General features: G+C 46.4%; 1 protein-coding gene across 14 annotated transcripts in view; it reads right to left on the bottom strand.

Annotated features, from left to right (window-relative positions):
- RALGPS1 (Ral GEF with PH domain and SH3 binding motif 1) overlaps positions 1-16,420 on the bottom strand; it is a 255,617-nt gene that overhangs the window by 207,331 nt on the left and 31,866 nt on the right. For 13 of the 14 annotated variants that reach the window (XM_034664532.1, XM_034664533.1, XM_011221139.3 and 10 more), the window contains one exon: positions 12,847-12,897. The exons of the other annotated variant lie outside the window; for it this stretch is intronic. In XM_034664532.1, coding sequence (XP_034520423.1) covers positions 12,847-12,897 — 51 coding nt within the window. Of the gene's footprint in view, positions 1-12,846; positions 12,898-16,420 lie in introns of those variants that run through there. 14 annotated transcript variants of the gene reach the window in all.

Genomic DNA, 16,420 nt, shown 5'->3' with positions numbered 1-16,420 from the left:
GGCATCGAACTTTGCATTGGAATCCGGGGATGTACTGTATGGTGACTAACATAATATAATAATAATAATAAATAAAAAAAATAAAAAAAAGAAATCAATGAACTAGAAGACAGAAAAGTAATAGAAAAAAATTAATGGAACCAAAAGCTCTTTTTTTGAGATCAATAAAACTGATAAACTTAGCCAGACTAAGCAGGAAAAAGGAAAGGAGATGCAAATTATCCATACCAGGAATGAGAGAGGGGAAATCATTACAGATCCAATAGATATTAAAAGGATAAAGGAATATTTTAAAAACTTCATGTGAATAAATTTAACTTAGATAAAATGGACAAATATTCGAAAAACACAACGAAAGCTTACTAAAAACAGCAGCAGATTCTCTGAATAACTCCGTATCTATTAGAGAAATGGAATTCATTTTTTTAAGAGGGGGAGAAAAAGAGAGACAGACAGACAGATAGGAGTAGGGGCAGAGGGAGAGGGAGAGAGAGAATCTTTAGCAGACTCCATGCCCAGCACAGAGCCCAATGCAGGGCTCAATCTCTTGACCCTGAGATCATGACCTGAGCCAAAACCAAGAATTAGACTCTTAACCAACTGAGCCACCCCGAGAAGTTTAATTCATGGTTGAAAACCTTTTCACAACAATCTAGCAACTGCACTCCTTGCCCAAAGGAGTTGAAAACTTACATCCCCACAAAAACCTAGATATCCCTCACTAGGACAGGTAAATGGATCAATAGTGGCACCTCCAGATAATGGAACGTTATTCAGCAATAAGAAGACATGAGCCATCACATCATGAAGAGACATGGAAGAATCATAAGTGTATATTACTCAACGAAAGAAGCCTTTGTAACTGATTCCAACTCCATGACATGCTGGAAAAGGCAAAGCTATGGAGACACTAAAAAGATCAGTAACTGCCAGAGGTTGGGAGAGAGGGAGGTATAGACAGGTGAAGCACAGAGCATTTTCAGAGCAGTGAAACAAGCGTGTATGATACTATAATGGTGGATACATGTCATGTGCATTTGTCAAAACCTATATAATATACAACTCCAAGAATGAACCCTAATATAAACTATGGGCTTTGGGTAAAAATGATGCATCTTTTTTTTTTTTTCATGTTTACAATCATGAGTTGTAACGAATGTACCACTCTGATGGGGATGTTGATAGTGTGGGAGGCTGTGGGGGACGGGCAGGGAATATGTGGGAACTTTGTACTTTCTGCTCACTTTTACTGTGAACCTAAAACTGCTCTATAAAACAGTCTATTTAAAAGGAAAAAACCTTTCAACAAAGAAAACCCAGGTCTACATGGCACTCCTGGTGAAATCTACCAAATATTTATGAATATTTAAGAAAAATCATATCAAGGGGCGCCTGGGTGGCTCAGTCATTAAGCGTCTGCCTTCGGCTCAGGACGTGATCCCAGGGTGCTGGGATCGAGCCCCACATCAGGCTCCTCCACTGGGAGCCTGCTTCTTCCTCTCCCACTCCCCCTGCTTGTGTTCCCTCTCTCGCTGGCTGTCTCTCTCTCTCTGTCAAATAAATAAAACAAAACAAAAAAAAGAAAAATCATATCAATTCTACATAAACTCTTCTGGAAAACTGAGTTTAAGAGGTCAGAATAGGGCACCTCGGTGGCTCAGTTTCGGCTGAATTTCTGACTCTTGATTTCAGCTCAAATTGGATCTCAGGGTCGTAAGACTGAGCCTCGAGTTAGGGCCCACACTGAGCATGGAATCTGATTGTCACCCTCCCTCCCCCTCTGCCCTTTTCCCCACTGCATGGGCATGTGGGGGATGGATAGATAGATAGATAGATAGATAGATAGATAGATAGATAGATAGATAGATAGATAGATCAATTAGCATTACACTGATTCCAAAACCAGAAAAAGACATTCTACATGAAAAGAAAAATACAAACCAATATTCCTCATGAACACAGATGCAGAAATTCTTAACAGAATTTTAGCAAACAGAATCCAACAATATACAAAAAGGATTCTACACCATGACCAAGTGGGGTTTATCGAAGGAATGCAAGGTTGGTTTAACATTCAAAAATCAATCATGCAATTCTCCACAGTAACAGACTAAAAAAGAAAAATCACAGTTATCTCAATAGATGCAGGAAAAGCATCTGATAAAATCCTATATCCATTCCAGATAAAAATTCTCAGCAAATTAGGATCAGAAGGGAATCTCCTCAACCTGATAAAGGGCAAATGTAAAAACAGCTAATATCATCCTTAACCATGAAAGGCAACTTTTCCTTCAAGACCAGAAACAAGTCAAAGATACCTGCTCCCACCACTTCTACCCAACACTGTATGAGAGGCTACAGCCAGCGAATAAGGCAAGTCAGGGAAATAAAAGGATCCAGTTTAGAAACAAAGAAATAAGACTTGTGATTCACAGAAAAGTCATCTATGTAGAAAATTCTACAGAATCTACAAAAGAACTAGTAGAATAAGTGAGTTTAGCAAAGTTGTAAGATATAAGGTCAATTAAAACATTTCTATATTTCTATAAACTAAGAATGAGCAACTGGAATTTAATTTAAATAAAATAACGTTTACAGCAGCATAGAAAATGCAACACTCAAGAATCAATCTGACAAAGGTGTGTAATATCTATACACTGAAAACTACAACATTACTGAAACAAATTAAAGAAGATCCAAATGTGTGGATACATACAGTGTGTGCAGGGTTCAGGTGACTCAGTATTGTTAAGGTGTCAACTGTCCCCAAACTGATGTACAGATTCAATGTGATCATAATCAACAGCAGGCATTCTTTTTTTTAAGATTTTATTTACTTACTTGTCAGAGCAAGAGAGCACAAGCAGGGGGAGTGGCGGGCAGAGGGAGAAGCAGGCTCCCTGTTGAGCAAGGAGCCTGATGCAGGACTCAATCCCAGGACCCTGGGATCATGACCTGAGCCAAAGGCAGACGCTTAACCAACTGAGCCACCCAAGGCATCCCAACAGCACGCATTTTTATAAAGCTAACAAGCAGATTTTTAAATTCATATGGAAATCGAAAGGACTAGAATAGCCAAGACGACTTTGAAATAGAAGAACACATTTTAAGAACTGATTCTACCTGCTTCCAAGAAAACCGTGGAGGAAGTGGGAAAGGAGGGAGGGATTGCAAGGAGTGTGAGGAAACTTTCTGGGCGACAGGTATGCTTACTGTTTTGATTTGATGATGGTTTCACAGATATATACATACATCCAAACTCATTGCATTGTTGGCTTTATTTATGCATGTTTGTTATATATCTATTACACCTGAATGAAGCTGAAAAAGATCTCATTCAGTTCTCATGTTCAATTTTTGAGGTAGTTCTATTACCATCTCCATTTTACAGAAATGGAAACAGACTCAGAGAGAGTAAGTGACCAGTGTGGTCACACAGATACACACCAAATTCTTCTCACTCCAAAGCCCAAGCTCTTAAGCTTTGGGCCATATAGAAAAAAACACTTTTCTATCTGCCTCTCATTCATTCAACAAGTATTGACAAGTATTGATCCTATAATGTGGCATTGTGCTGGGGCGTCTGGGTGGCTCAGTCAGTTAAGTGTCTGCCTTTGGCTCAGGTCGTGATCTCAGGGTCCTGGGACTGAACCCCATGCTGGGCTCCACACTCAGTGGGGAGTCTGCTTCTCCCTCTCCCTCTGTTGCCCCCCCCACTCATGCTCTCTCTCCCTCTCACTCTCTCTCAAATAAAAAAATTGTTTTAAATGTGGCACTGTGCCTGGAGTAAGGGACCACAGCAATGACAGAGAAGGTCCTTCCCTTAGAGAGCCTGACACATTGCTGGCCCAGGGTCCCTCTAAGTTTGACTTATTAGCACTGTTGTTCCTTTTCTCCTTGCCACATCCCTGACTTCTCTCAAAAGAGAACAAATGCCTTGTGAGTTTCTGCCATGTGCCAGGCCGTCTGCCTGGGACAGGCATCATTTCTACTTTACTGATAAGGAAACATGCAGGAACCTAGCATGATCACAGCTAGAGACTAGCAAAGTTGCAAACGCAGACCTTCCTGCCCCTGAAGCTTAGGGTCCTCCAGTCACATCAAAACTGCCTGGAATCCACGCAGCTGCTCTTAACACAGAGTCCACACGAACCTTGTTTTCCTTACAGACAAAATGACAACCAGGCGCCAAGTCCCCAAGGATAAAAACAGCTGTTCACCAAAGGTTCTGTTTTATGTTATTAATTCATTTAAAAGGAAATTTGGATTCTAACCAGCACTATTGTCATATCCACACCCAAGAAGAGAGGAAAAATGAGTCTGGAAGGTGCAAAGTGTTGGTTTCATTGGATCAAATACACTGCTGCCCTGTGTCTGCAGCCAGACCTGATTCCTGTCCCGGCGGCTCTCCCCACCCTTCGACAAGTGTTTTTCTGGGGCTCAGGAAGGGACTCCAAACCCTCCCTCCATCACGAGTAGAGTTGGGGGGAAGCCTTTTCTACTTGTTTCCATTGTGACAAGGATTCATTATAATGGGGAGAGCAGCTACTAGGAAATGAGAAGCAGGTAACAAATGCAAACTCAGAGCAGTCCCAGATGAGAGCGGCCGCTGCTCAGGCTTCCGGTGTGAACATCAGTGCTGACGAGCCTTACGCTGGTGGCCACCTGCCCCGTGTCCTGGCCTCAACTAGAGCGTACCTGGACCACCCCCTACTACCTAATTCAGTTTTTTGAACCAAGGGAGGCACTGTAGCACAGAAGTGAAGAGGACTCAATGAGATATTACCATGATTATCACTGACACATTTGAAATGTATTCAGTAAGTGACATCAGGACTGGACACTGTGCTGGGTCACACGATATGAAGGAATAGTATCGGCACGACCCCCACGTCCATAACCTAGGAGGCAGACAGACTGGAAATAACTATTCAAACTTTTAAAATCATGAGATTTCAGTACAACGGGGCAAAGTGCTACGCACGGCAAGTAGGAGACAGTGTGGCGAGCGGGAGGGGAACGTGCACGACTCCCAGTCTAGCGCTCCCAGCTGCTCGTTCCACCTCTGCAACAGGTGGGAACCAAGGAGGCTGTGGGTGGCATGGAGCAGCAGGCCTGGGCTGGTTGAGGCTGGGAGGTCAGCTGCTGGTCCCTCACGCTGCCTGGCCGGCAGGGTAAAGGAGGTGTGCATCCGAGGAGCAGTAGGGAGCCCCAGAGGGGTCTAGGCAGGACAGGGTCAGACTGTGGCTTTGGAAAGATGTCTCTGGATGCAGAAAGGAGGTTGGGAAGCAGGATGAAGTGTGAGGAGATGTGATCGGAGGAGAGGTGGCAGAGGCTCAGGACAGGCTGGGGTAGTGGAGGGAAATAAATGGTCTGAGAAAACTGCCCAGCATGTGACCTGAGAGAGGGGTTTTAATGATGTCATCGAAACCGATCTCCTCTTTACAAATAACTGCCTGCTGGCAATGAGCTTTCCTTCTCCTAGGGCCAAATGCTGTGATTCCAAGGAGCAGCAAAGACACACAGGGTTTGTCTGACATCCAACACTGACCTCGGCTTTCTGGAATGCCCGCTTCTTCAGAGCAGGCAACCCAGCCTCCAGACAAAAGGCCAGAGGGTCAGGTTCCTGAACCCACAGGCAGTGTTTTCCTGCACTGCAACGTGTCATGTGGCCCAGAGGAAATGGTGTACTTCAGCAGGCAGTCTTCCATTCCTACAGGCCAGCCTTCTGCAAACCAACAGATGCTGGTCGAGTCACGCTCGGAAGCCTCAAGCCCTGAGGCAGGAAGGGTGAAGGCAAACCTCTCTAGAGTAACTGCCCTGCAGGGACACAAGTTTTCTCTGGAGAAAGCCTCTGTGCCCCAAAACATTCATTAATGCTGCTCCCTTCCTCATTCTAAGCCACCTGCCTTTCTCTCTAAGCCCCAGCTTCCCTACGGGGCTACAGTGAGGACAGCAGAGGGTTGCAAGCCCACCCAGACGAGCACTTGCCTGCCTTCCGCTAACACTGAGCTCCTGTCCTGTGCCTTGAAGCCTGGTGGCAGGTGCTGGTCACACTCTGGTCCCTTACCTCATGTGGCTCCCAGTCCAGGCCCACAGCTGTGTTCTGGGTGAGCCCAGGCTACCTCCTGGCACCTCATCTCCCCTCCACGTTGCTATCAGCACCCTTGCCTTTGGCTCTGGCCCACGGTCTCCTCCTCTCACTCTCCTGCCATCATCTCCAGGGACATCGCTAAACTGGGTGGTGTGCCGTCTCACCCCTGGGTCACACCATACCCCCCACCTCCCCCAGGAGAGACCTTCATCGTCCTCCCACTGCAGCTCCCCAAAGGCACAGCCACGTCCCATCAAGCACAGTCTCCTGAGCCTCCCCACCTCACAGACTGCACTCTGCCATCATCCTCCCTCGACGACCTCCTGGCCTCCAGCTCATTCTCGGGCTCCAAACCAAATCTGCACTTTGCCCCCTGCTCAATCTCTGGTCCCTCAGTCCTTCTAGAGTCTCCCAGGCCGTCAGCCCTCTCCAGCCCTTCCGGCCTCCCTCCCCCAGAGTAAACGTCACTGATGCCCCTTGCTCTGCTTCCATGCTCCTTGGGCCTCCTCCTGCCTCTGGAGTCACTTCCTCTGCCTCCTTCTCTGCCCACTGCCCTTCCTGCTGTTCCCTGAATGCACAGTCCACTCCCCTCTCTGTTTCTTCTCCTCCCGGGCCTCACAGCAGTCTCATAACCAGCCCAATGCCAGGCCCCCTCCTCTCCGGGGCTGCCTCCCTGGCCTCACACACACTGTTGCTAAGATCCTAATCGGTCTCCCAAGTCCAGCTGGTTCTGTCTCCGGCAGAGAGAATGAACTTCCTAAAATACAGTCTGTCGATGTTATTCCCTTTTTGAAATCCCTCAGTGGATCCCCCAGTCCAACAACGTGGAGCTCTGCCTCCTGCCGGTCCCTACCGCCCACTCTCCTTGACATCTCTGCATCCCCCAAATACTTCCTGTCTACTGTATGTTCACATAGCTGTTCCTCCCTCTCGCTGGATTGTGCCCCCTCCCACCGTGTCCCCTTCATCTCTGTCTCTCCAGCACACAGCCCAGCAGACTGATGAATGAACGACTGAGTGAGCAAGCGCAGGTCAGTCACTACTGGGGACTCTGGCAGTGGGGATGGCAGCAAAAACTAGGGAAAACACAGGCACACAGAGAAGCTTTCCATCTCACTGAACTTGGTACCATTAAGGCTCGTTTCCTTCATGCTCAGACCCACTAGATGTCCATCCACGTGCCTCTGTGACCCTGCACGCCCCCAGCTGCCAGTGGGCAAGAGAATGACACACGGACTTGTGGTAAGCCCCTGCTATGCCAACATGCTTGGCAATGGGGCCCTCGAGGAGCAGAGAACCGAGAGAGCAGCAGGCTCACCTTTTCTTCTCCCCAGCCACCCGGCACCAAAAGTAATGTTAAATCTCGCTAAATGTACTATCTGCCTTTTCAATGAGTTTTTCACTCTGCCTGAAATGCCCTTCCTAACTCCCATCCCCTTCCCCAAACCACCCATAAAATACAATCCCTTTCAGCCTGCCAGCGTGCCAACTCGTGCCAAGGCAGAGCGACTCTCCCAGCAATGTCCGCAGGGTCTTGGACCACCATGGTGTGAGTCTGCCTCCAGACCTCAGCTTCACGAAGGCCATCCAGGGGACCAGGATGTGAACTCAGACCTCAAGGACTCCAGGAAGAAGGCTCTTACCCACTCCACTATTCAAAGCACCACCTCCTTGGAGCCAGCAGCTCCCACACAGGCACTGCGGAATGTTCTGCTGAGCACAACCTCGCATCCGTAAAGCACACAGCCTGTTCAAACTGCGCACCACTGAGCGCAAACGGCCAAAGCCATCGGGAACGGACACCCTGCAGGCACTATACTAAGTTTTTACACACCCACCATAAGGTTAAAAACTGTGATTTCCCCCATTTTACACAAGAAAACAGAAGCACAAAGAGAATGAGTAACGTGTCCAAAGGGTGAGGCCGGGACTCAACCCCGGCTTTGTCAGATGAGTCTCTGCTCTTGAGCACCGTGTGGGTGAGTGGACCCAGTGGCCCAGCGTGGACAGAGCCCAGGCCTGAGGAATCCACAGACCACATTCATTTTCAGCACCCCCCAACACAGCTCCCCGCTGACATGGAAACCAATGACAAAACCAGTTCTGAGAGTTCCACTGGCCTCTGAAAAACTGCTGGGCCTTCAATTCCATGGGCTGGGAGGTTGGGCATAATGATGGAGTTGGGCATAATGACAGATGTGGGAGGGAATACCGGTGGGGACAAAATGCCACCGCACAAATGTACCACACAAGACTGCCGCCACCAGGACCACTCAAAAAGACCTCCTTCACCCTGAGCCCTGGCAGCCAGGAATCTACCACAGTGGTGATGGGTTCTGGGCCACAGTGTAGAAGTTAAACCCAGCTGTGAGCCATTATGCTGCAAAGTTATATCTGCACTAACTCACCAATGTTTGATAAAATTGGTCACTTGTGAGAGTCACCGGGGAACAGGGCAGTTGTGGTTCTTTATTTGCTAACTTCCATTTTCCTTATTCTCTGCCAATCCTTAACTCACCGTCTGCCAAGCTTCCTCTAAGCCCTGGGATGATGCTCTTGTGGTCTCCCTTGCAGAAACAAGCAGAAGCCACAGTTCTACCCTCAGTTATCAACAGCATTTGGAAATTTGAATCTTCAAAGGCTGAGCTCACCAGGCAAAACCCTTGTTTTGGGGGAAGCGGTTCCACCACAAAACAGGCACCCTGGTAATAATGTTCCCTTAATTGGTACACCCCCCACCCTTGGCAAAGGGCCTAAACACAGCCAGATATTATTCTGCTCCCGCGCTTCTCCCATTCATTCCTTCTCCTCTCATTCAACAAATATTGAGTACCCACTGTGCTCCAGGCACTGAAGTTCAACAGGGTCTCTCAGGAGGCGGACTCCAGAACCGAGTGCGCATAACCCTCCTCTTCTGCCCTGGTGCTTCCAAGAGCCTTCTGGGGAAGTCAAGAAGGGGGGCCACAGGGGTGTGGAAGTGGCACGAGGGAGGGAAGATGAGAAGAAAAGGTACTAAAGACAGACACTGCAAAGAAATGTTAAACTGTAATCTGTAGTCTGCTGGTTAATTTAATACTGATATTATTATTTTTAAACTTGTGTGTGTGTGTGTGTGTGTGTGTATACATATATATGCTGACATAATACAAAAATGTAATTATTTAGTGTTGTTAGAAACCAAAACTGTCAGTGTAAAAGAAATCATATGAAAATCAAGGGAATTAAGTTCACAACACTGTAATGCCAGATTTGAGTTGGAAAGATCAACATTTATCAGTCACATGTCAACAAGATAATGTGATGTAACAAACAACCCTCAAATCTCAGAGGCTTACAACAGCAATATTTACTTCACACTCAGGGGTCAGTAGAATAGCTGCGGTTCAGCCAATCTCCACCGGCTCACCGGGGCGGGGCCAGGTTAGGCTAGAATCAGGCTCTGGGTTCGGTTCAGGTCATCTATGACATCCTCATATGGGGATTCAGGCTAAACAAGCAAGAGCTACCCATATATCATGAAGGATGGAAGTTCCACGGGGGCTGGTCATGCCTCTCACTCACCACGTGCATGCTGTCACTTATGCCCAAGAAACAGGGCCAAGTCCAAAGTCAGCAGGATGAGAAACAGACACCACCCATAGGGAAGTCATGACAAGGATGAGGAGGGAAGGAAGAATGTGAAGAAAGAATACCACCTACCCTAATTACAAACTCATGACTTTTCCTTTTATTTATTTATTTTTTATTATTATTATTATTTTTAGAGAAAGAGAGAGCACAAGCAGGCAGGGCCAGAGGGAGAGGGAGAGAATCCCAAGCAGGCTCCACGCTCAGCACACAGCCTGACACGGGGCTCAATCCCATGATCCCAAGATCATGACCCGAGCAGAAACCAAGAGTCAGACACTCAACCAACTGAGCCACCCAGGCACCCCATGACTTTTCCTTTGAAAAGTATTTCTTTACCCTGTCCACCAAAAGGGCCTAAAAGCAATTGCAACCTCTTCTCATGAGTATCCTTTCACCCAGATTGTGGTTTCTGAACATTCATCTCCAGTAAAAGAAACCAGCACCCCGAAGGCACACCCCATTCCAGGACTTCAGCAGGAATTGTACAACATAACACTGATATAGCTTGTTGTGCCAAAGAGCAAGGAAGCCATCCAAACCAAGGGGATGGTGTTAAAAGGATACAGGTGGTAACACGAAAGGGCTCCCACTGATTAAAGACAGGACAATTTACGTATCAAAAAGAACAGTGACTACAACTCACTGAAACAGACTCCCAGTCCCTCTCTAACCCTCTGGGATCACCATCTCCAAGGACAGAGCCCAGGCGTCTGTCTGTATGCCTTTACAGAGCTCCCCAGCTGATTCGGACGCACAGGCAGCACTGAAAGCAATGGTCCGCAGGCTTCCTGATCTGCGTGCACGTCACTCACAGCGTCCATCCTGCTCTCAATGCTGGCCTCTGCTTCCCGGGAAGGCTCGTCAAACTCGTAACTGTCCTTTACTCATGTCCCTCCAGCTCTGGGTGGTCCAGCCACAATGTGGCAGGCCTCATCAAGAAGAAAAACTCCAGTTTTCAGTCTGCTAACACAATAACAACAGCAAACAAGCTGGGGCAGCTCCCAGGAACCTCCTTTTAACCACAGTTTTGACAATGACAATGAGGAGAACACTTTTCCATTTTTAGCTAACACAGATCCAAGACATCCAAGTTTGGGGTTTCTCCAGATACCTCAAAGGAGTTAGTTTTTAATCCTCACTCTGTATCAGAATCACCTGGAAACCATCTACAAGATGGGGTTGACTGGGCTCCAGGCCCTGACCCAGAGATCCAGATTCAATGGTCAAGGGTGGTGTCTGGCACCCCATGTTTCAGAGGCTGCCAGGCAATTCTGAGGTGCAGCCACATTTGACACCCACAGCTCCAAGCGAAAATCTTGAAAGCAAAACATCTCCACCTTAATGTCTTATCACAATCGGAAACAAGATATGTCTTGGATGAGGCACCTTCTGAACCTCAGTGCCCTGGGGAGAAGCCCTGGTCTGCCCCTAGCTGTGCCTCTGAAGAACTCCCCACCACCGTCCCTCCTACAATCAGCCTGAGCAGCCAGCTTCCCCGGGCACATGCAGGTTCAGGATTCAGGGCTCACGGCGAGCTGGGCTACTCTCCCAGACGCTCAGGACAGAGAAGAAAGATCCAAATGTCTAAACAGCTCCAGATCAAAGCTAAGCAGAGAACATGATCATAAATAGCTTCAATCTGAGAACTAAGGCAACCATCACAAAAATACTCCCCTAAAAGTCTCCAAGAGGTAGAGCTGTTCTATTTTTTTTAATTAGAAAGAATGGATAATTTCATGTTAGAAGATAACAGTAAAAGACTGGAAGTCAGCCAATTCAAAAAAGCAAACATAGCTCTGCTCCCCAAACCTGATGAACACAGCACGCGTGCGCGCGTGCGCGCGCGCGCACACACACACACACACACACACACACACGCACAGCACTACAAATCACTGCCACGTCTTCACATAAACGCTGAGCGCAGCGAGAAGTACTAGTTTCCTCCTAATTTGCACTAGGTTAGATGCCAGCTCTCAGAAGGCCTGGATCCTTTGTCTGGCTTTGTATTAAAATACGCTGCTTTTCTCAAAGCCTTAACAGCTACCATACTATAAGAGGAAGGGCTGCATGTCAAGAGAGTTCTGGAATTCACACCATGGTTGCAGCAGACACTTTCTGACATATCTCCCCATGTGCACACCTCTTCTCTAAAATGTGTACCCCATTCACCAGACTGGGTCCCCTCAGCTGTGCTTGCTCACTTTGGCCACACAGTCCTGGCCTAGGTCATGAACCAGCACCAGTCATGTGGCTCGGCAGGGCTGGACTGAGAGCTACTGGTCTCACTCTGGAAGGCGGACTAAAGGAGGACCATGTAAATGCAAGCCCTTCGGGGAGGCCAGTTTGGATCACGTGAACAGATAAGAAAGAAGGCAGGAGAGCGAAAGAGAGGAAAAAGCAAAGCCAAGAGGAAGAGACAGCCTGAGTCTCAGTTGGCTCTCCAGCCGCCTGAACTCCACGCTCACAGATTCCATAAAGTGCCCCTTTATCCCCATAATAAACTCCTCTTCTGCCTATTCAGCTACTTTGAAATGGATTTCTATTACTTGCCAACAAAAAAAGAACTCCGACTAAAACAACTCAAAAGCCTTGTTATCAACTACTAAACACTTCCAGGATATTTTTAAAGACCCAAAGCGACTTTTTTCTCTCTATTGAATATGCTGTTTCTAAAAATGTACATATGCTCTTAATGTAAGTATGTATATGTTTTGCTGTGGCAACTGGTTTCAAAAATCAGAAAGAAGGCAACCACCAGAATTTGGGATCAACAAAAAGAAAGCTCTCCAGAAAAATGTTCCCTCACATCCCGTTCTTACCATTCTCAACAGGAGGAGCCTGGGAAAAGGGATCAGTGTGGGAAGGCCTGGCTCAGACCCCAGCCTGGCCAGGGTGGACCAGACACAGTGACATTCTCTGCAGAACCCAAACACCTGGTTCAAAGAATGAGCACCACCAAGAATGAGAAGCTCCTGGGTGCACTCTTTAACAGGGACTTTAGCCAACAATGTGTTTAAAGAGACTTCAAGACAGAAATTAAGAGTCCCTCAAACATAGCTGACTAAATCATCTCTTCCCAGCCACAGTGTTTACAACAGTTTAAAGGACAAAGTACAGACCTCCGGCTGGATGGCTTTAAACACAGGTATGTCCATTAGCGTGATCTGGCTCTGCAACAAAAGAGAATCGGTGTTAGAATATACTGGAAATCAAAGGTACCTTTGAATCTACACAGAGTAACAACACATTCTCCCTTGAAATAAAAATCAAGAAAGAATAGAAAAAAAAATTTCTAAAATGCCTCTCCCATCCCTTCCCCCTTCATAAATCTTGACCCCACACCCTACTTTCTTTAATGTGAGACAAACTCTCAATTTAAGAATTGATGATAGTCATTTAGAGGGTGGGACTAAGATTAAGGGGAACATTTTTAGTTTGGATATTTTTGTACTATTTGAGTTTTTGTTTCAAGCATGAATTACTTTTGTAATTTAAAAAAGTTGTAGGGGCGCCTGGGTGGCACAGTGGTTAAGCGTCTGCCTTCGGCTCAGGGCGTGATCCCGGCGTTATGGGATCGAGCCCCACATCAGGCTCCTCTGCTATGAGCCTGCTTCTTCCTCTCCCACTCCCCCTGCTTGTGTTCCCTCTCTCACTGGCTGACTCTATCTCTGTTGAATAAATAAATAAAATCTTAAATAAATAAATAAATAAAAATAAAAAAGTTGTAGACACAATATTAAAAATCAGAATGCTAAACAGAGACACTATTACTCTAAATTTACATTTAAAAAAAATTGTGGCTTATAGAAATTGTACATTTCTTCTGAAGTCTAAGCCTTCTCTAAATTATACGGTAGAGTGCTACTCGAGATGCATCCGTGGACCAGGGCTAGACCGCAAACTATTTATCCCACCAGCCCACAATGAGATAACCACAGAATCTGAGAGCAAGCATTTGGGAACTTTTATAACAAATTGCCACAACGTTTGTATTGTTTTTTTTTTTTTAAATATCAGTCCTCAACAGATGGGAAATGAAAAAAACTGGCCCTTTACCACAGCTAGCTTGTGGAGCACTAATGTTGTAAATATAGAAAACACACATCTAGTTAAAGGCTGTCCCCGTGGTTAGCTGTTCATCGGGTGACAGTAAGAGAAAGCACCATTGCTGACAATCTTTGCAGGCCAAGGCATGCACTGAGGTGACTTCACATGATCTGCCCATCTCCATATGTTACCTGGGATGCCAGGTGTCAGTCTTAAGAGACACCTCTGTGACAGGCCAGGGAAAGGAGAGCCAAGGGTGTTTGGATGCCTCCTAACTTGAGAAGACACCCTGCCTGTGGCACATAGGTCAAAGGGAAGGATGTGATGCAGTGGAACGAACAGGGGGTCTGGAATCAGCAGGGCATGGGTGTGTGTCTGGATACCACTGCTAATATGCTCTTTGACACAAGGTTTAACCTCTCCCAGTCTCAGGTGCCATATCTAGGAAATGGCGACAATAATCCCCATCTTACAGGATCTTTGGGAAAATTCAAGAGAGGAAGTGCAGAATGCCTGGCATCTGACAGGTGCTCTCTCTAGATATGCGTATGTGTGTATACATACATATAGACGTGCTTATAGAGAGAGCGCATCTATGCATGTGCATAGAGAGAGAGAGAGAGAGACAGAGACAGAGAGCATCTGTCAGGTGCCAGGCATTCCGCACCTCCTATCTTGAATTTTCACAAAGATTATATACATACTGTGGATCCTTGAACAACATGGGGGTTAGGGATGCCAACACTCCATGGCCTAAAATCTGCATATCAGGGTGCCTGAGTGGCTCAGTCAGTTAAGCGTCCAACTCTTGACTTTGGCTCAGGTTATGATCTCAGGGTTGTGAGGTCGAGTCCCACATCAGGCTCCATGCTCAGCAGGAAGTCTGCTTCTCTCTCTACCTCTCTCTCCCTTTGCCCCTCCCCTCACTTGTGCACTCTTGCTCTAATATAAATAAATCTTTTAAAAAATAAAATAAAATCTGAATATAACTTTTGACTCCCCAAAAACTTTGCTTACAGCCTACTGTTGACCAGAAGCCTCACTGATAACATCAACAGTTGATTAACACATTTTGTATGTTAGATAAATTATAAACTGTACTCTTACAAAGAGGTAAGCTAGAGAAAAGCAAATGTTATTAAGAAAATCATAAGGAAGGGAAAATGCATTTACAGTACTGTATTTATAAAAAAAAAATCTGAATATAAGTGGGCCTGCACAGTTCAAACCTGTGTGCTCAAGGGTCAACTGTGTGTACATGTGTGTTTACATATTTACACTTACATGTCATACATATGTGAAGTCACATGGATGGGCTCATACTGGCATGTGAACTTATGGTTCCTGACCAATACATGAGCTAAGAAATAAGGGAACTGTTAATTTGTTTGAATATTCAAGCATCAAAGTTGCTCTTAAAGGAGGTTGTTACTTGAGTCAACAAATAGTCATGAAAAAGCCTCATGTCAAGAATACATTGGGAAAATGGCAACACACACAGTATGTCAAGTGTAACCACAACCCAGGGCTAAGGTATAGAATTGTGGTTGCCTCTTGGCATAATTTAAAGGTGGTCCAAGACCACTGGATTCCTGAGAAGCACAGGATACAGGCCAAAGCATACCATCCTCAGGGCTGAGCGGGAAAGGGAAATAAGCAGGTGGCTTCTGTGGAGAGCCTCTCCGTCCCCTCCAACAGGCCAGTGCTGGCACTAACAGAAGCTCAGCAGAGAGACAGCAAAGGCACCAGGCATAAAGAAGCACTTGGGAACTGAGCCCGTCCACCTCTGGGTGTACCCACCAGTGGCAAGGGGGCACTAGACGTCAGCACAAGGTGGATCTGGTCCTCATAATCCGGCGTCAAGGGACAACTAAGGCCAGGAGGCCTGCAAGTCTATGTGTCTGGCCCACAGCTATGTCCCAGGCAATGCAAACACACTGGCATTTCTCCTGCCAGAACCATGGAGATTGCTAGCCAAGTCCCCTCACATTTGGATTAATTCTGCCATCCTGGGGAACAGGAAGGCCTTGTGAAAACAGGAGATTCACGCTGAAAGCTCAGAGGGCCTTGGAAATCTCTCCCACGGCTCAAGTTAACTCCCTATCCGGGAGAACTAGCAGCATTTAGGACAAGAACCAAAAGTCTGCTAATGTGAAAATGAGAAAACTTCCTCTCCATCCTGCCATCACTTCTAGGGTTTGCTACTGAATTTCCAAATGATTTATTGAAATAGTGGCTTTACATTTCACATTTTTTTGGACGGTCCAAGTTTTGAGTATCCTAATCCCTGCTCAGCCCCTAAATCAGAAAACGTATTCAGGTGTTTTATTCAAAATAAACAACAACAGAAGTCACCAAACTTAAAATAGACTGGCTGGTCACAAACACACAATCTGAGGGTTTTCAGAAGACTCTCCCCCATTTCTAGCCTCTCAATCTGACCAAAAAAGATGCAGAGTCCAGAACAAGAATATGTCACTACATAGGTAAAATCATCAGATTATAAATTTCATGCCATTTTACCACAAAGCCAAACACACATGTAAAGGCTGCCGATGAGCAGTCCTTCCCAGGAAGCGTGGCCACTCCAAAGCCAGCAGTTCTACCAGAAAGGGAGGGTATGGGCGGTGGGGGCTTGAGGGAAGT

This window comes from Ailuropoda melanoleuca, chromosome 7, assembly GCF_002007445.2.
Source record: "Ailuropoda melanoleuca isolate Jingjing chromosome 7, ASM200744v2, whole genome shotgun sequence".
Lineage (NCBI taxonomy): Eukaryota > Metazoa > Chordata > Mammalia > Carnivora > Ursidae > Ailuropoda > Ailuropoda melanoleuca.
This window is presented reverse-complemented; position numbering and strand designations above follow the sequence as displayed.